At 36.7% G+C, this 21,651-nt stretch overlaps 1 protein-coding gene across 1 annotated transcript in view; it reads left to right on the top strand.

The window, feature by feature from the left end:
• Positions 1-21,651, top strand: part of CNTNAP2 (contactin associated protein 2) — a 1,234,090-nt gene that overhangs the window by 568,693 nt on the left and 643,746 nt on the right. Inside the window, exons 6-8 of the mRNA XM_086743072.1 lie at positions 1,970-2,154; positions 5,347-5,490; positions 12,746-13,010. Coding sequence (XP_086599198.1) covers positions 1,970-2,154; positions 5,347-5,490; positions 12,746-13,010 — 594 coding nt within the window. The remainder of the gene's footprint in view (positions 1-1,969; positions 2,155-5,346; positions 5,491-12,745; positions 13,011-21,651) is intronic.

Genomic DNA, 21,651 nt, shown 5'->3' on the forward strand with positions numbered 1-21,651 from the left:
AGGTCACCCTCACAAACCTTGCAGCAAAAAGGTATCAGTCTGCCAAGCTACAACCCACATGAAGCTGAAGTTCAGCAGCCTTTCTAGAATCTGAGAAGGACAGCTAGGAAAGGAAAGATGACAATCAGGCAATCTCATAATGGAGTCCTATAGATGTTAATCTAATTCCGGTCTCCTTTTTCCCTCTCAGTGAAAGATAAGCTCAGGAGTGATCTCATTTATAAAGTAGATTTATTATGAAAAAACCTCACATTTATCTGGTTTCAGGTATTTTTTTCCCCTTCAAACAGAAGAGTTTTAGGAAAAGATTTCATTTCACTTACAGACACGTGAAAAGATTTCATTTCACTTACAGACACGTGAAAAATAATTTATTCTGTTCATTATTTATAATGAATAGTAATTATTTCCACTAGCATTTTCTCCTGTTTTTTCTAAAGATCAGCTTGAGCAGATAAGGAAGAGGAAAGCACATCTTCTACAGCAGTTATCTATTTTTAACAATTTTAATTGCAATACTAACCCATTCATTTCCAGTTATCCCATGTTCTTCAGTTCAATATGTCTTTATAGACTATTAAAATTTACATATATGTGCTTGGTGGGGATGTTCTTAAATCACTAGGCTGATAAATGGGAATAGGCCCTGTGACACACACTCACTTAATAAACAGAAGTAATGGTTAATGGTGTTACTCTTCCTCTGTCTGAGAGTATTTTTGTTGCACCAAAGTCAGTGGAAAATTATGTTCATTTAGCCTGGTAAAATCCAGTGACTACACGTCAAGCATCGGGAGAGGGAGAAGAGGGAGGGACAGGAGTGGATTTAGATTTTGCTTTGCCCTGGATTTGACTTTGTATTGAAGAAACTGAGGCTCATGGACATGCGTGGAAATATATATATATTTTTAACCAACAACTGCTGAAGAATCAGCTATCTTGTGCAAAAAGGCAGCATGGCCATTTGTAGGGGAGTAATGTCTTAAGCCATGGAAGTGTGATTTGCCAGAATGTGTTATCCACATGCACAACCTTAATGTCTGAGTTACAGGCATGTTTGATAGTAAGAAATTTGCAGCTCCAGAAATGCCTTAAGTTCTCATGTATTCAGAACATGGAAGATTATACCGAATTATTGGGCAGTGCAGCAATTTTTTAAACTTGATGCTGAATTAGTAATTTGCTGCTTCAGTTGATATCCATGCTAACTTAGCTATGTCAGTCAGATTGCAATGAGAGGTGATCTCTGACTACCATAGCTGCACTGGCAAAAGCCCCTCGAAAACACAGCAGAAAATTGCAAAACTGTACTCTTATTAGTAGTGTGACTTCCAGAACAGGAAGGTTGCTGCAGGAGGAAAGACTGAAATAACCCATGTTAGAAGATGACCTTTTTTACTGCTATTACCTCAGTCCGTATTGAGCCTTTTCCTATATGCTTGCTGGTATGGCTATGCTAGCAGAGCTTACAAAGTGCAGAACTCATTTAAGTGTTTGCGGTTATCAGACAAAAAGAAGTTTTGTTACCAAAGTCTGTTATCTGTTATCAGGCACCATGACCTCCTCCACAGTTATAAATCAGTATAGTTCCAGGGAAACTCAGGACCTGGCCAAAAGGCCATACTAGGAAAGGTGACAGCTTTTCATTTCTGTAATATAGGGATGAGAACACAGAAAACTCCTAGTTGAAAACAACTTTACAGCTGAAAGTAAGTATTGCTCCTCTGCTTTGCCTCCAAATAACTACTGTTCTGAATAACTATTTATACAGTTCACTGACCAGATACTTGCTGTATTTGATGTAGCTGTTTGTATTTATGGAAGCAGATCTTAGCTTCATAGTAGACTGACTTCCTCCAGCTTATTGTGTGTCTAGCATGATTCAGGTGACATATTGACGGAGCAAGAGGAAAACATTTGCCTAACTGATATGAGGTGAGAATTGCTATTGTTTCTATTCTCATCTTAGGCAGCAACCAGCTTGGCTCTATTTATGGCCACACTTCGGTGATGACAGGCAGCCTCTTAGATGATCACCACTGGCACTCCATCGTCATAGAGCGCCATGGGAGAAACATCAATCTCACCCTGGACAGACACATGCAGCACTTCAGAACAAATGGGGAATTTGATTACCTGGACCTGGATTATGAGGTAGAGAGTGAAACTTGTTTCTTTTCATTCAAATTGACTTTATAAAGATAAGTCAAATAAGAATAATTTATGATGTTTACTTTTTTGTAGATCCATTTTAATTGTTTTTTCCCCTTACGTTTCCTGCAGTTTTCTTTCCAACACTATTCTCTGTTATAGTGTAAATTGAATTTCTCTTCATTAGTCTACCAGATTCCGTTTGGTGTAAAAGTCATCTCAGCCTTTTTTTTTTAAATGGGAGATCTGTGTTATTCAGCAAGCTAAACCTACACTACTTTTAAAACCTCTAAAAGCAGCTGCTGTTAAGTGGAAAGTAGATTTTAAAAAGTTATACAATCTGGAATATCATTCATGTGATAATTTTGCACTTGAATTGGAAAACCTCATTCTGTGGTGACAATTAGTATTTATTTTCAGCAAAGGAAGCAGATTAGAACCTTGTTACTAATATGGATCTTTATCGTTCTTTTCTTAGGTATGTAGGTACTTCATTGTATTTTCACAAATATGCCATCAGTAACTTCTTTTTATAAAAAAGCAATAAAGAGTTAGGAAAGTTCTAAGAAAACTTCTGTTTAATCAGTCAGGTTAATGCACGCAAGTGTTGGCAGTAATTAAACGTGGATTTGTTGTTTGATTACACTCTGGCTTCTGCTATTATGCACTTGTTCAGTTCCTCTAAATTGTTATATGAACTTCAGCACATTGGTTATTACAAACTTCGTATATATTTTCTTGCACCTTTCACTGTTTCTAATGAGAATTAATGGGGTTGAATGAGCCAGATACTTGTATTTCCATCCTTGCAACTTTTTCAGCAGTAAGAGGGAATCAAAACGATGTAATGCAGAAAAGTTTGAATTAACTTGGCTATTGGTGCTTTTATAAACAATCTTTTGATTGGGAATATTATATGAATGTTTGAAAAAAATTACTTATTATTGTAAATGTTACTGAAACAAATATTTACTTATATTGCAACAAATCTTTATTAATACCTTCTTTCATAACAGTTATAATGAGAAAATAGTGAGCAAATTTGCCTGTACCTCTGTACATTGAGCACTGAAAATCTGAACTGAGCTACTGAAAACTCACATAGATTTTATTAAAGATTGTCAAGTGACTGAACTACAGAAAAAGTTAGGCTGAATGCTTTAAGCCAGAGTTTGGCAATTTGCATATATATATATATATATATATAAAAATGTTTACATAACAAATACATTGCATACAATAAATTTATCCCTAGTAAGAGCAGAATCCAGGAGATTCACCTTCCTTTCTTCTCTGACATTAGAGACCTCACTGGCAGTTCTCAAAGATACATTTCAGTCTCCATGTACATGGATCCCCTTGTGTTTAATGGAACTTATTTGAATGTCTGTGGATGAGTGTTTCTGTGGTTCATATAAATGCAAGATCATTTACCTCTTCTTTTTCCTTTCCTCTCAATTATCTCACTGGTTTTGGAGTTAGTCATCATAGACTAAACTTAAATGTGTTGCTGTCATAGTTTAGCCCACGTGATAAATTAATCACAGTGGATAAACCTGAAAGAATCAAAACTGTTTTTCACGTAAAAAATAGTTCGTAGGTTGATCTCTTTCAGAAAAGTTAAGTAAGCACAAAAGAGGAATAAACATTAGTTCTGATTGCATTTTCAAGGTAAAAAAAAAAAAATCAACTGAGTCCCTCTTAACTCACTGTCACGGTACGTGTTTTTTCAATTTTTCTCCTTTTCTTCAAAATGCTTTCCTTTCCTTTTTCTCTGGTCCAAACACATGACTATAACATGCAAAATATGTTTGACAGACATAAAAATATTACAGTCATATTCTTCAGTTCATTTAAAGTGCTGTATCTTCTCTAAAGTCAAGTTATGTCAATTTACAGCACCTGAGGCTGTGTCTCACAAAACACCTTTACATAGTTGATATGTGCTGTTTATAAAGATTTCAGTTTTCAGCTGTATAGCTTTAGTTCTTCCTATATGCCAAGTCAAAGCCTTCTCTTTGGGATAGAAAGTGCTTTAAAATGGAAAGTGTGTCCCTAGAGCTGTGTTTTTCTGCTCTCAGTAATAACAAATGGAATTAACTACAAATGATATTCAAAAGCTTGGCTCTGCCAAATCTCAGCAGCAGACTGGCAAGTAGATATTTTTGTGAGCATTCGTGGGGCAGGGGAGCTAGGTGTCATTACTATTTATGCCATCATCTATTGGATATAAATAATTAACATAGGTTGCAGGGACTAATCTCATGAGTCACTTACTCTTCACATTTGCACTGCAAATGTAAACATGTAGCATTTATTCATTTCCACGTATTTCAGAAAAGACTCTGATGTAGTAGAGACGTGTATAGTCTCTATGGAGTGACACTGAGAGACTTCATAAGAGATGAACATTTTTAGTTTGTAAAACATTTGTTTTTCTTTGTTTTTTAGCACTAAAGATTCTGGATAACACAATGGTTTAGGGTAATGAAATTTAGCATTAAGAGAAAAACAATTCCTGTTTGGCCCTTATGGCTGAGTCTTTGCAGTGGTTGTCTTCATCTTCTCCACAGAGCTGATTTGGCCTGCCACGTCATGTGGTAACTCCTTATTGACTATAACTACATGATAAAAGCATGTTCTCAGTAGTGGAAGGTGCTTCTGTCTAACAGGGGATAGCATCTTTAACTATGTGATTCTGTAAAATTCTTCTGGATAAAGTAGATATATAAGCATTAAAGGAAACAAATGCATCATATTGGAGCCCATAGCTCCTGTGTTGTAGTCTGAGCTCTGGCACAGAGTTAGAGCTGATGGGATATTTGAATCAGATTATCTGGCTAATTTTATGTTTGCTCCTGTTTAGAAAAATACTGAGACGGAAATTTATTCCAAGTTCTTTGTTTGAAATACATATTGTTCAGTAGCAATCAGAAGAGCAGTCCATATATGAACAACTATGATGTGTGTCTTTTGACTATTTGGACAACAGTAATAATATTTGTGATTTACTACAATAAATATTTGCAATCACAAATTCATGACAGGTTTTATATCTGCCTTTGCTGTGCTTCTTTTCTGTAAGTAATGTTGCCAGCTTTCTGATTCACTATATTTGAGTGTTCAAAGAAAGAAAATTTGTTTAAAAGTCTTTGCTCTCCTGTAACTACCTATCATTTTTTGTTTCATTCAAAGATAACCTTTGGAGGTATGCCTTTTTCTGGGAAGCCAAGTTCTAACAGTAGGAAAAATTTCAAAGGCTGCATGGAGAGCATAAACTACAATGGCAATAATATCACTGATCTCGCCAAGAGGAAGAAATTGGAGCCTTCTAATGTGGTAAGAGCATAATTTAATGGTCATCTAAACTACTCCTTCTTCTTCTAAAGGCGACTAGAAGGTTTGTCAGTGTATGGAGTTGATATCCTTGTGATATACGGGAATGGTACAGAACACAAAACAAATTTTATCATATACCCAAAGATCTTAGCGTGTATACCTTTGTGACTTTTTTTTTATTATTATGTCTGAACATTTTTTCTTAGAATCATAGAGTAGTTAGGGCTGGAAGGCACCTTCAAAGGTCATCTAGTCCAACTCCCCCACAAGGAGCAGGGACATCTCCAACTAGATCAGGTTGCTCAGAGCCCCGTCAAACCTGGCCTTGAATGTTTCCAGGGATGGGGCATCCACCACCTTTCTGGGCAACCTGTTCCTGTGTTCTACCACCCTCAGTGTAAAAAATGTCCAGTCTGAATCTATCTCCCTCTATTTTAAAACCATTACGTCTTGTCCTTTCACATCAAGCCCTGCTGAAGAGTTTCTCCCTATCTTTCTTATAAGCCCCCTTTAGTTACCAGAAAATCACAACAAGGTCTCCCTGGAGCCTTCTCTTCTCCAGGCTGAACAGCCCCAACTCTCTCAGCCTGTCCTCATAGCAGAGGTGCTCCAGCCCTCTGTTCATCTTCGTGGCCCTCCTCTAAACTCACTCCAACTGGTCCATGACCTTCTTTTGTTGGGGTCTCCAGAGCTCGATGCAGTACTCCAGGTGGGGTCTCATGAGAGTGGAGTAGAGGAGGAGAATCACCTCCTTCTACCTGCTGGCCATGCTCCTCTTGATGCAGCCCAGGATGCAGTTGGCTTTCTAGGCTGCAAGTGCACATTGCCGGCTCATGTTGAGCTTCTCATCTACCAGCACTCCCAAGTCCTTCTCCTCAGGACTGTTCTCAATCCATTCTCCGCCGAGTCTGTATTTATGTTTGGGACAGCCCCAGCCCATGTGCAGGACCTTGCACTTGGCCTGGTTGAACTTCATGAGCTTTGCACTGGCCCACCTCTCCAGCCTGTCAAGGTCCCTCTGGATGGCATCCCTCCCCTCTAGCGTGCTGACTGCACCATGCAGCTTGGTGTTGTCAGCAAACTTGCTGAGGGTGCACTCTATCCTACCCTCCATGTCACTGACAAAGATGTTGAATATGGACAGGCCCAATACTGACCCCTGAGGAACGCCACTCATCACTGGTCTCCACTTGGACATTGAGCCATTTACTACCACTTTCTGATTGCGGCCATCCAGCCAATTCCTTATCCACTGAGTGGTCCGTCCGTCAACTTCAAGGGACCTGTTTCATCTTTCCAAAATTAACTTTCAGGATCAGCTAACTACTTTTTAAAAGAAAATCAGAGGACCTAATAAGTACTTATTTCCTTTTCTCCCAAATTATAGTAGTCCAAAATCAGCGCAGATTAAATTTATTATTAAATCAATTGCAGCTTTCTCATGGCTTTAAATCCTGGTCTCTCTCATCCCTGCATCTCCTGGGTTGCTGGAGTGCAAAAGTCATTGGAAGGGAATGCTTCTACAGGCCTTTCTGATAGCTCTGAAAAGCCTTAAGATATTAGACTTGAAAATCATCATTTAGCTTATTAACATTAAAGAGCTTATTAACATTTTATTCTATTTTTTCTCCTGCTTAAGCATTCATAGTTGCTTTCATGTTCAAATTTGAGGCTTTATGGGCAGGGTGATTAAGGAAGAATGTACTTTAATTACTGTATTTTTAAGGCTCAAAGTGTTCCTAAAATTGCCTGCTGGCATACAAAGGCAATGTGGGTAGGAAATAAATGTATTATTGCTATGAGTTTGAGATGATGTGAATAAGTTGTTCAAGGCTTTATTCTGTAAAAGTTTAGAGCCTTCACAAAGTCCTGCTAACAATATATATGGTTCCACTATTGCTTTTCTCTTTATGTAATAAAAAGTAAAGATTTACATATGCTGTGATGATGACGTGCAAAGGATTGATTACTCCTCAGATAGTAATACTGAAGTTCTATATAATTGTATGAACAATATGTCTAAATGGTCAAGGTAATACAAAGGATAATTTTGAGTATATGATGTTTACCTATACAAAGTCAGTAATACAGTCCGATATTTAGAACCTTTTCAGCACATTCATTTCTTCAATATTGTCAAAGCAAAGAGTATGATATATATGCACTGGAGGAAGACTCTACTTTTAGAATTTTTTTGACCCAGTCACAGGAACTCCTGAATCTTTAACTTTTTTTTTTTCCCAAATTGACTGTGATTTCCTGCTAGCAGTGCATTTTAAGCTTGTAACATAACCATAATTTTCAAAGATTGATGCCTGATCTTGAAAAGAATCTTTTTACAGGATAAATCTTTCCATTTTGTGCAGTCGAGTCCACTGCAAGTTAGTAGGACATATTCTCAAAGCCTCTTTCTGAACAGAAGTGTTACTTAAGAGGTTTCAGTAGTGCAAATATTTTCCTTTCAGAAGTGTGGCATAGCTAGCAGACCTGTAAAGTCTCTGTAAAATCATGTCTCTGTTTTTTATTTGTTTGTTTCCTTCTTTGTTTTTAAAATTCTGTTACCTGTAACATGATAGTAAAATCTACATTAGAAGCTTTGGCAGTGTTGGTGCTACATCAAAAGTCTATGGCATGCTAGTTTAATTTGATGGTTCTGTTGATTTCCAATTCTGAGAATGGCTATAAAAATAGAAGTGACCTTTGTTTTCAGTAGTATTACTTAAATTGCTTCACCTCTTTAAAAGCAAAATCAATTTTACTCTAACTAAATCAACATGAATTTTTATGTTTCTTACAAAAGCTTTTTTCCTCCTAGTTTTTAGCCTGATTTAGCCTGAAAAATAATCTCAGTTGAGAGTACTGTTGTTTTTAATCATGTTTATGATGATGGCACTTAAGCAATCCAGCAAGGATCAAAGCTCCATTGTAGGAGATCCTGGTCAAACCCATAACAGCAGGCATACCCTGCCCTAAACAGTGTATTATCTGATGAGGCAAGACAGATACAATGTAATGAAGTGGAACGCAAGCAAAGTAATCAGTATGGTGATGAGAAGTATCATAAAAGGGGGAAAAATAGAGGAAAGAAGGATATAAAACAGATGTGAGCCAGAAGAAAAAAAATATTCTTAGATGCAGATAGTTGAATTTCAGAAGTCACGCAGTGAAAGGCAGTTGACAAGTTAATTTAACAGAATGAAGAGGCCCAGAGAATTAAAGATGATAATAAGATTATAATTTTGATTTGTCTCTCAGCAAAATTAAAGTTAAAAATAAAATTTAGGTCTCATATACAAAGATGTTATGAGCAAAAAAGCACCACCAAGCATTCCTTTAATTTATTGAAGAGTAAGAATGAAAAGACATTTTAAAAGTATTTTAAACTTAAATAAAGTTCAACACTGACTTTAATAATATATTTCTTTTAGATTTAGAGAGTAAGAATAAAAGGGGAAAAAAAAGTTTGGCAGTCCTTTGTGATACAAAAGATGGCAACAGCTCTTTGGAGAGAATGAGTTGGATGGTCTTGATAATTTATTGTTGTTACTCTTATTAGTGGAGCCTGATTTGTTTTCGTAGAAGATAAATGAGGCAAATGATAAAGATGCCCAAAAGGGAGAGTTGAGGAGAAAAGGACAGCCAACACAGAGAAGGAAAGGGTCTGCTTTTCTCCTGAACCAAGTTGCAAACAAGAGTTGACAGTGACTTACTGGCATAGTAGGTGTAATTCTTGTATACAACTTGACCCAGGACTGAGACAGAAACAGGGAACGTACTCATAAGCAATCTTCCATTACATCTTTTCTATGCTTTACACTAAAATATGACAAGTATTGTAGGACTTTCATTACCTTGTATAACTGAAGAATATTGACCCTTGTACCACCAGTGAGAAGAGACTAGAAGCTAACAAGAAGTCATTCAGAATATGCAGCTAACAAGATGAAGTCCAGAGAAATTTTAATTTAGGAATTTAGTCCCTGTATCAAATTTTCCTACCCAGAGGTATATTAAGAGTAGACAGTATGAATACTAATTGGATTCAATTTCCACAGAACGGTCTCTCCAGTTTTAAAGCCTGTAACTGAAAAATGCTGAGGAGAATCATATCTGCTACCCTCCATGCTTACATCCACTAGGTCTATGCTTCACCCCTTCTGTAGCTCCTATGCTACCCAAATTAAGATGTTTTCACCATTTACCTTCCCTTGTAGTACGAAAAATTCTCTGGTAAGACCAAGAGTTTCAGTATAAATGCACAGCACATATTTGACTTCCAGATGTCATTATCCAGAGAGCTATTCAGCAAGTCACTCTGAGTCTACAGAAAAGGATCTCTTTCTCTTTGGAAAATGGAGATGCTGTTAAAGAGACAAGCTGCAGATTAGCTTGAACTCTTGACCTAGACCTAGTGAGCAATCTATATCAGATGGACTTTTCTTAAAAGGGGAGTAATCTTGTGAGTTACAGTCATAGAGAGAATTGATAACTCTATTCAGATTAATCTGAATACTCAGTAGGAAAAATACTAGCTAGCAGAGGAATTAGAATTATATGTTACTTCCTTAAGAAATCTTTCATGCAGTTAGGGTGTTCATGATAAATGCATTCACTGATGATGAAAAAGGTATTTGAATGCATTTGGTGCTGTTAACATTAATAGATGTTATACATGCAAGTATCTCATGCAGCAGGATGACAGGAGAGTGTCAATTGGATATGAAAGCCTTGTTAAGAAGAAATTGCTAGCTCCTCACAGTAAGAAGGCAGCAAGAGAAACTCTTAAAAATGTCTAACAAAATGTTTTCTGAGCACTACTTAATTGGCATCTGTGACTGAACTGTGAGGTGTCAGCTCTTACAAAATGCTGTTGCCCTCTGTGTTTATACAGGACTGCCTTAACTATGTAACAAAAGTTGTTTCTAATCCATACGGTGACTATTACGTTGAGAATGTTAACAAAGGGTGACAAAGGGTATTTCAAAAACTCTTCAGCTTTTTTTTTTTTCTGTATGTAAAAATTGTGGTTTAACCAAAAGTATTTTGTAGCACACTTGGAAATGTTCAGACTAAGCCTATTCAAATAAATGAGTTAACTACTTTGATTTAATGCTTAGTTGGCTAAAAACATAAAATTAAAATCTCTAGGCAACTTTTAGACCAAAAAACTCCAGAAAAGCCAAGCAGCTTAGTGTCAAAGAGGAGAAGGGGAGGTCCTTTGCCTTTACTCAGAAAGTAGTTGCAATTTCTCTTATTCACACTGTAATTTAAAAGCTTCCTATAGTTCTTAATTATTTTCCTAAATCCTTGGATATTTTTTGTTATCCATGGAACATGGGTGGATGAAAATAACATGGTTTGTAATGCTAAGATTTTGTCATAAAGACAGAAACAAATCTTTTAGGAGATCAGCATAAAGAAATCTCTTTGCCAGTTCCAGACTATTGGAAACATCAGTGTTTCTTAATTGATGATGGAGGCTGCCAACCTGATAGTCTAGTTGCTACTAGTTCTGCTGGCCTTTATAGGTAGACTTGTGTGGCAGTCTAACTTCTGACACTCTATAGGAAGAAGAGGTGGTTATGTAGAGTAACCTAAGAATCTGTCTGAGTGCTCAAGAAACTATTACTTGTATTCATTTAGTTTTGACATGGAAATACTTTATAAGAAACTGAATCTGCCACACAGGTAGTATCTTGCTATGACACAGATAAGGTGCTTTCTGACGTTTTGTTCTTTTAAAAAGAGGTGGGTTTGAATATTGGTAAATGAGTGCTAAATCTTGCTTCCTTGATGATGTCATCTAGCCCATCTCCAATTGAAAAGAATTACTTGTAAAAAAAAAAAATTACTTAGGACTTTCCTCCTACATATTTTCAGATACAAAGTTCCTGTCTTTCTTCCAAATTCTGTAACTTCCCTCAAGATGAACTTTCAGATGCATTTATACACTGTGAATACAAAAATGTGACATAAAAGCTTATATCAGGAAGTCAGTAATATGGAGTTTAAAAATATTTTTGTGATAGAGATGATGACTGACTCCTGTTGGGATTCTGAACAGTGCTTAGGTAAACCTCATCTCTAAACTTCTAGGTACCTCCAAAATGTTTTTCAATGCTTAATTTTTTTTTTTAATGTACAAATAAATATAAAAGGAATTGTTGTCTTGATTATAGCAACAATTTCCATACTGCTTCAGATAAAATTCTTCCTTCCCAAATTAAACTGAAATTGCCACAGACTATCCATCTGCCACAGTGCATCAGAAAACCTAACCATAGAACAGAATCCACTTTGCTACATGTTAGAGGAATTCTTCAGCAGAGGAAGCTTTCCTGTTATATTTACATTAATGAATTAAAAAGTCAGTTCTCAAAAGAGATTGCTACAAATTATTTATGATTTCTAAGGAAAAAAGAACGGTAATACATTCTACCATTGTGATCTTTAATGAGAAATGACATGACAACCAGAGTAAAACATTCATGTCCCTAATTTTAGTCTTGTTTACAGACACATTTTAAAGCCTTGAAAGTCTATAATTTGACTGGATTTTTGTTAATTTCCCAAAAAGTACAATCTTACAGTGTGAAAACGGCAATTGCTTTTACAGATAAAAATATTGACTACAAATATTAGACATTGTTCATGATCAGCTACTCCAAATCTTTCTGCTTCATTAAATGAACTATTAGCTTATCTAGTATTATCCAATAGAAAACATAAAGGAGAGGCTAGCTCTTCACAAGGTATTACACAGCCTTATTTCACAACCTCATGTATTGTATCGATTGATGCGTTGATATAAGGGTATTTGGAAAGCTGTATTTCATTTTTACAAAAGGTTGAATTACTGCTTTATTATCAGCTGCTTTGGTGACCACGGACAAGCCCAAGTTTCTCTGTGATTCATTTCTTCATCTTTGAACTTAGAATATTACTTCTTTCATCTAAGCTTTATCTTAGTTAGACTATAACTCTTCAGGGCAAAGATTGCCTCTTATTTTGTGTACGTACAGTATAAAATATAATGGTGTCACTGCAAGACAAAACAGAAACATCAGCAACAGCATTATAGTAGTACCAGTAATTATAATATTAATAATACATTTGTACAAGTAACTTGCATTGCTCACAGTAGTCTCTAGGTTAAATGAAACCTAGAATAATTTTCTAGAAGTAGCTATGAATTTAGTGGAAACTTACCATTTTGCTTATGTTTTGCTTTTTTTTGTGTGTGTGTTTTACTTAGGGAAATTTAAGTTTTTCTTGCGTGGAGCCACATACAGTGCCTGTCTTTTTCAATGCCACCAGTTACCTTGAGGTTCCTGGTCGTCCAAGCCAGGATCTGTTTTCAGTCAGTTTCCTTTTCCGAACCTGGAACCCCAATGGACTTCTTGTCTTCAGCAACTTTGCAGATGACCTGGGGAACATTGAGATTGACATAAATGAGGGCAAAGTCAGCGTTCATATCAATGTCACACTAGTGAAGAAGAACCGAATAGACATCTCATCAGGTAAGTGTTTTTATTTAATTAGTATATTTTTTCTTGGTGTTGTTTAAAAGCATCACGTACCTAAAAATTAGAACAATACTTTTACAAAATTTAAAATTTAAATTGCAACTGTATAAAAACTTTTATTGTATGTTTCATTGAGTAAGAGATGGAAGAATATTGAAACAGTTCTTAGATTAAAAAAGTAGACAAAAGTATTCTTATTCTGTCATAAAACCCAGAAAATGCATCATCCTTTATCTATGAGGCAGCATTGCTTCTTTTTTTTCTTTTTTTCCTTCTGTCATGGTGTCTTCTCTGAAAAAAATATTTGGTTTTCAAAAGGGTATTCCCTTGTTGAGAGTAGCCTAATAATTAGGCTGCTCCTATTACTTCCTAATAATTAGGAAGCTCTCATTTGAAAAAAAAAAAGCCAACCCAGTTTGTTTTAACCACAAGTCTGGCATGAAAAACACTGTGGCATTTTCTAAGTATGCTGTAAAGTCATGCTGGAGAAGTACCAGAGCTTTCAATACCTAACTAAGGAGGTTTTGGAAAATACTGGACAAAAGGTACAGTATTATGTTTGTTTCTGGAAAAAAAAAAAGGATGTGTGTTAGTGCTAGTTAATCAGCCTTTTAAAATTACTTGATACTTCCATTTTAATAAATTACACTTTCAGTTTAGATTCTTTACAGACATTTCTGGATCAGCTGTAGCCAATACAGTTTTAGCTATATCAAGTCAATCAACATTTTTTCTCAGCAAAGTCATGACCTAATCATGGGTTGGAAAACACAAGGTTGCTTGCAAATGGATCTAGCTCCACATAGAAAAAAAACCCCAGTGATTATTCGAAGTAGCATATATGGCAACCTAGTTTATTAGATAAAAAAGGGACATCTTTTTTTTTGCCTGGAATCAGCTGTGGATATTATTTTTTCTTAATTTCATGGTGGAGGTATTTCAGTCTTCATCAACAGGAATGATATAGTGGTATAGCTCTGGATGAATGATAATGGGTTTTATGTGTAATCTTCTATTTGGTTTCTATTTGAAAATATATTGTCTATGTAGTCATAGAAATAGGGACTTCAGGAAATGTAAGAAAAAGAAAAAAATGCCTTTTTAAATGAGAAGACATACATTTTTGTTTGGCAAGTGGACAATTTTGCAAGTTTTCTCTTTTCACCTCATTAATGAAATAGTGCTAAGCATGAAATGAAATTAATTATTTTAAAGATAGAACTGAACAAAATAGGAATAATATCAGCTACACATCAGAAATTACCTGTTTTGTAAAATGAAAATGTTTTTTAATGAAAATACATCATATATCCGTCCATCATTACAATTTATTTTAGCACAAACAATCAATACCATAGATTATAAGTTAGCATTTCATTGCCTTTGGTATGTAAATGCATTCATTAAAGAATTAAGTAATGTTTTGGTAATGCATTTGAATCTTAAACAAGAATATTTTGTTAAGGTGATAGTGCAGCATAATAAAGAAACATGGAATTATTACCCTTATTCTTTCTTCCTTAGCTCTGCCTACTACAAATCCCATTTTACAGACAATGGTGGCTACTCATGATACTTCTTCATGAGCTTTCTTATGCCTTTTTGGTCCAAGGACAATTTCAGTGCTGGTTAGCCAAATACTCTGAGAAATAAAATTTCACCCATTTGCCACTAATTTTTCCTAGTGTATGTCTTGATATGAAACTATTTTCAGCTTCCATTATATTTACATTCTGGTAAGTAAACACATGTGAAAACTTTAATTTGCTATTCTGCTTTCTCCAGACCTTCACCCACAACAACAAAAATTCCCCAACTACTGCGACATGAAACCAGAGTATTCCTATTCTGACTTTCATCCTAAACATTCTGAATTTAGTATTCTTCAGAGTAAATCTTTTCAGTCTGTATGATCAGTTCACATAATAGCCCCAAAATCACATACATTCATTTTTATAGCCATGTTGCTGTTCTTAATCTCCATACAATCCAATATCTACATAATACAGTTCAGTATCTTTAAGAGTTAGTTGTTTTCTTTGTTATTACAATTTGTACCATAATAAAATACATTTATTGTTTAATTTTCATTGTATGGAATTTTTATATTTGCATAGCTATCCTGGGAAAGCTTTGATTTATTTGAATACTTTGTCACTACTTTTGTTGCAACAGGCATTTCAGTGCCTGTGAAATCAATTGTGTGTGTGAACATAAAAAAGCAAAATATGGTATCTACCAGGGAAGCCCGCAGAAGGAGTACTGCTACTGTAGGGCAAATACCACAGCAACCTTTTTGTTTCCCTCTTGTGCAGGAAATTAACAGATGTCAGTATACAGACCTGCTGTGTTTATGTCGAAGTCAAAGTGGTCTGCTTTTGACACAAAGATTACTGACTGCTCTAGTCCTATAGAGACAAGATGCACATTTTTGCACTGTTTCTTTTTACTTACAGCTGGCAAAGCAGAATTTTCAGTATTCAGCTGTGCAGCCTTCTATGCAACTGCATGTGTAGGGTATGAATAATTAGATTTCTGTCTGCTGGGAGGTACACAGTCTGGCTGTTACAAAGAGTTAGGCCAACTAAAACAACAGCCCAGATACAGCTATGTTTTGTAATTCATAGCTTTGCTGTACTTATGCCTGTCACACGTAGTAGCGTATTTTCACTGGAGGAAGCTAAAGTGTCTTAGTCCTTACTTTATATACCTCTCATAATTTACTAACTTACTTTCATTAACAGCTTTTAATACCAGCTTTTCATGTTAACATGGGTACATCGGCAGTTCATTCTGGGGCATAGTCAAACTCTGGCTGTAGAAATAGTAGTTGAACTGTCTGGCAGGGATTACATGAGAGAACTATATGCTGATTGCAGGTGGCAGAGTTTGTTTCTGTGCTTCTCTGCACTAAAGATGCAGGTGTGTAACAGAATTCTGATTTGTCTATTTTTCAGTGTCATAATATTCCTTAAACAGCTTAAAGCTGCATGCAGTGACTCAGGGAGCTCTAACTTAGCATGAGTGGAGTTCAGATAAACAGGAGAGCCTAGCCTTCTAATGTGTTAAACGAAGTTCCCACCTTTCTCACTGGTAGCTGGACATTGCAAACCTCCTAAATGAACTACTTCACAAAGTGCTTTGTGATGCCTGGGAGCGAGAGAGAGACTGTGTAGTCTGGTCCTGATTGGCGCTGAACTGCGACAGTGAAAAAGATTTTCTTGTCAATTTTATGGAATTTTCATACCTAATTCATTTGAGCATTTTGTTTACAGAGAGAAAGGCAGCTGCAGTTTTAAATAGTTTGATGACACTTTACAAAAATAAAAATGAAATAATGCATAGAAGCTACAGTTAAAGGAGCTGTACTCCTAGTTGCATATTGTACCCGGACTTCTGTTTACTACTTACCTATAGAGTCAGTAAGGTGAATAGTTGCAGGATATTGTATAAATTTTTGTAAACAGCTGTAAGGTTTAGAGGCAAGAACACCAAATTATCAGCAAGCAAAATCAATTGACTGTTAAGACGACTGAGAGCTACTTACTATAATGCTCAAAGCATTTGAGTGCATTTGTATTATGAAAATTTCATATTTATTTTATATGTGCAGAAAAGAATCAAGGATGATTACATATATTGTAGTCTAGTATGTATGATTTTTGTGTTACTAGTAAAAGGCAAAAGACTTCATGCTGACTTGGCAAAGTAGAATCTCAGGTTTTACTTGACCTGGCTGTACCTTGTTTAAAAGTGGCCAAACTAGTCCCTGACCTGTTCTGGGATTCAGCTTGGTGAATGCCAGAGGCAATAAAGAGCTGGTAAAAAATAGGAATTTTTTTTTTAGTATATTAATAAGGTGTACAGTCTTTTGCCCATAACACAATTTTGAGTGTAACAGAGTATTTTACCTTAATATGTAGTTTAGCTTTCAATTTGTAGTACATATGACAGGGACAAAGATGCTTAGTCCTTGTGGTTATACTTACTGCCTGATTTTGCATACTAAGTAGATTATTTCCTTTTTTTCATAATCTTGCCAGTTGTTTCTTCAAAATAGGTCTCTAAACAATAAAAAATACCTTCCTTTTCTTGCCCAGGTTTCTGTTAAGCATTCAGAAAGCAGTGTTTAGCTGTGAACAGACCTACAAAGCTGCTGTACAAAGTCAATGGCCTTGATTTTGTTTTTTTCTGTTAATCTTATTTAGACACTAGCATCATTTGATTGATGAGAGTTACATTAATAAAGCTGCTGTTAGTAAGAGGAAAATCAGGCCCACTGAGAGCTGAAATAAAGATTTACTTGGAAGAAATAAGCTACTAACTGTGCAGAATTACACAGGTGAAATACCTAAAGCTTGTATATAAATCAAGACTTAAACATCCTATTGACTTTTTCTCTACAGAGTAAACTGTGATTAATACCATCACAATTGTGTATGTCCCAGCATAGGGATTAATAATAGGAGAGAATCTCAGAAAAGACTCAAGACATTTATCTTTACTGCTCCATATTATTTTGGAGTAAATTCTGCTTTTGGCATCATGGGATTCATGCAAACTTCCTGGAAATTGCTGTGTTTACCCAAGAGATTGATAGAAGCAATGCTAGGCTGAGAAGATGGAAGAAAGAATTGTTCTTACTTGCTTTAAGAACTTTTTAAAAGTAGATTTCCAAGGTAGTTTTGCATACCAAAGGATTCTGATATTCTGACACAGTTTTAAAAGTAATTTAATTTTAGTATATCTTACCTGTTTATCCTAAGAACTGACTCAAAATTTGTGATCTTGCAATTAGAAGAAAAAATTGTTGATGAAGTTGTATTTATTTATAAGCTTTTACAAGCTAATGTCTTCTTTCTTGAGCACAGAAAAACATCAACAACTGGAAGATGTCACACTCCCACATCTGTCTGTGCCAGAAAAACTGTTACGAAACTTTTGCCAAAGTCACATTCAATAGTTGCTTAGTGGAGCGTTAAGCCACAGCCCGTGTCCCAATTTCCTCCTTTTCTTCCACTTTGTTATATCTACCTGCTTCAGCAAATTACCCCAAATTCCTTCTTAAAGAAACCAAACTTTCCTGAAGCTTTCAGTATGGGAAAAAAAAATAGTAACCCACTAGCAAACATGAAGAGTGTTGCTTTGCTTGAAGAAACAAAAGTAACATTCAAAATAATGCTCCTGAGGAATCATCTAATGGGTTTCCAATGTTTTAAACAGCAAACACTGAACCCCTATTTCAATATTGAAAAGAATTTTTCTGCCTTTTGAGAAAATGTGAATCTTTCACAGTGGCAGATTCTAAAATAATATCTTGACTTATCCTCTGTTTACTTTCTCACTTGTTGTCTTTTCATAGACAGCTCTGACCTTTCATATCTAAACATTCCATGCTTAACTTAAACACTGGAGACTCTGTGAAGATCCCTTAGATTTTACCCCATAGAAAAAATAATGATAAGTCACTGAAAAAGGACATCATCTGCTTTGGCCCATAATGTCTTAACAAAGAAATTTTCAGAGTGTCTAAAATTTTCAGCCATTAAATTGAATTTATTTGCTTGGAGCTCTTTTTTCCCTGTCGTAGTTTAGTCCCGATCAGGATCAAACTACGCAGTCTCTGTCTCACTCCCCCCACCCTCCGAGAGAATAGGGGGAGATAATATAAGAAAAAACGGCTCAGTGTTTGAGATAAGGACGGGGAGAAATCCTTAAAGTTACCGTCACGGGGAAAACAGACTCGACTTGGGGAAAACCATTTATTTCTAAAACTAGCAGGAGAATGAGACAGAGAACAAGATAACCTTCCCCCACCCCTCCCTCTTCCCAAGCTTAACATTATCTCTACTACCTTCCCTGCCCCCCCCGCCCCGAGCAGCACGGCGGGGGGAGAAGGGAATGGGGGTCGCGGTCAGTTCATCACACATTGTTTCATGCCGCTGCTTCATGGTCGGGGGAAGAACTCCTCGCATTCCTCCCCTGCTCCATCGTGGGGTCCCTCCCACGAGCAACAGTCCTTCGTGAAACTGCTGCGGCGTGGGTCATCTCTTCCACGGGGTGCAGTCACTCCAGAACAGCTGCCCCAACGGGCAGTCCATGGGCCACAGCTTCCTTCAGGCATCCACCTCCCCCTATGTGGGGTCCTCCACGGGCTCCAGGTGGATCTCTGGACCTCCATGGGCTGCAGGGGGACAACCTGCTCCACCATGGTCTTGACCACAGGCTGCAGGGGAATCTTGGCCAGGAGCGTCATTACTCCTCCCCCTCCTTCTTCACTGACCTTGGAGTCTGCAGCTGTTCCTCTCACAAGAAAAATACTTCACAACAGGCAGGCAGACGCCTCTCAGGATCTTTTTTACATCTTATTCACTTCTCATCTCCTCTCCACTTCTTGCAGCCAGGCCAGGCCAAGTCAGGTCCAGACGGCTGCCCAGTGGAAGGTCAGAGGGTGAGGCCTGCAAGGCCCATGAGGCTCGCGCCTCCCCCGCTCTGCCCCCACTCAGCTGCTTCACACCTTCTCCCTTTTTTTTTTCTTCTGTTTTCCCCTTCTTAAATACGTTATCGCAGAGGCGTTATCACGGAACATTCTCCCACCAATTGGCTCGGCCTTGGCCAGCAGTGGGTCTGCCCTAGGCCTGGCCGAGTCTACTGAACAAAGGGGAGCGACTTCTAGCAGTTTCCTACAGAAGCTACCACCTTAGGCCCCCCCTCACTAAACAAAACCAGAACTCTTTCAACTCTTATCGTTAACATCTTGTTCTGTATATTAGCTGCTGCTCAAGGCTGTCTTCAGTTCTTCCTATCAACCATAAACTTATTAAAACTTGGGATATGAATGTATTTTTGATAGGAATACCTTTTTGTCAAATATATCCATATTAAATAAATCAAATTTCTCCCCATAGAATCTCTCTGGGAAGTTTTCCACCCTTCTGTCTTTCTGTTAGATCTCAAGTCATCTGAATTGCAGTTCATTTATATTTTAGACCTTGGGTTAAGATAACATCCTTCAGGTAATAAAATGTCTCTGTCTGACAGATCTAAAGTGGTACTCTTCCAGAGACAATTCCCAGGGGCATTTTAGGTGGGAATCGAGAAGTATTTTTGCTTCTATTGCTAAATGAAGGCTTAAATAGGGCGTATGTACACACAGAGCAAAAGTGCACTTCTGGTGGGAAGATAACATTTCCCACTAGGTCTTTTCCGTATTACTGACACTAGGTTATACACTGACTGTTAGTAAGTGGAGGCAGATCCCGTGAGGCGCTTGTCATCATGATCAAGACGAGAGACACATATTCTGTCCACAAAAGAAAGCATGATGACTTAGCATCAGAGAAGTCTGAATATTAGAGAATTATCTTCTTCCCAGAGAGCCAGTGTTGTCTCTCTCTTTCTCTCTATGTGTTTCTTTTTGGGTAATGACTTTAAGCAGTGAACACAGGTTCAAGAATAAGTATTTGTGATTTTTAATTCCACATAACTGAGAAACAGACATGCTTGTAGTAATTATTATTCTTTCTTCTACCTGTTTTTCTTGTAGTCTTTTGCATCTCAGTGCAGTAGACTCTCAAACCAGTCAGGGCAAGAAATGGAGTTCTTGATTGCAGACTTTTTCTAAGGGAACTGATGAGTTTAGTTCAGATTTTTGTGAATTTCGCTTCATCAAGTCACTGATTTTCACTGAAGAGTTGCTTACCAAGCACAAGCGATGCATTTTAAAAATAGATTTTTGGATTTTGGATACTTCACTGAGTAATGTAACTCTCTGTTGGTCGCACTGGTACATTGCAAGCATGGAGGAAGCTTAGAATCAAGAAAGCAGTTTGTCTTCACTGACAAGTTTTCTAAATTTATTTTCAAGAGGCTGAAGTACAGTTTACTTGTTTTGGCCTCATTTTCCTCAGGGCTGTAGAACAGAGTTAGAATGGACCTTTGCAGGTCATTCTCTATTTTAACACTGAAATATGAAATAAGGCTTTTTGCAACTACTGTTTGAGCAGTCACTGTGTTGCACTGAATTTCACTCAGGAAGAAGGTGCAATAGTCAATTGTTAAATGGTAATTCAAACTTTCTACTAGGAGGAATGTAAATTATGTGAGTAGAGCTGGACAGAACTAGTTGGAAATTGACACTTTTACTTGTTTTTTAATTCAGAAAGTTTGACAGGAAGTAGAATCAATGTCTGTTGCTTTCCATGTTGCTTTTGCTTGTTCCATCCATGTCAGTTATTGCCAGTCTGGTTTTAGTCAAGTCAGTGAAAATTTTGCTTTCAACTTTGATTAATGAAAGTTAAGGCACTTGGCACTGAATGCTACAGTGGTCCCCAGTATTTTGCAACTACCTGAAGAATATACATTTTTACGTAAGTAGGTCCTCTGTCTGCATATTTCTCTTGAATACAAAATAGTATGAAGAGACATTTCTCTGAAGATTTATTCTCTGAAGGAATGCTTAGTTAAAACCAACATTACCCCTTGGATCAATAAGAAGGTAATGTTGGAAAGGACTTGCAAAATATACTTTTGTTTGTATTTTCAAGTGTTTCAGAACTTACATGTGCTGATTGACATGAATGTCTTTTTTTCTACTATTATTTTCTTTTTAGAGTAGTGATAAAGAAATAAACAA

The sequence above is a fragment of the Chlamydotis macqueenii genome, chromosome 2 (genome assembly GCF_036417535.1).
Source record: "Chlamydotis macqueenii isolate bChlMac1 chromosome 2, bChlMac1.mat, whole genome shotgun sequence".
NCBI classification, from domain to species: Eukaryota; Metazoa; Chordata; class Aves; order Otidiformes; family Otididae; genus Chlamydotis; species Chlamydotis macqueenii.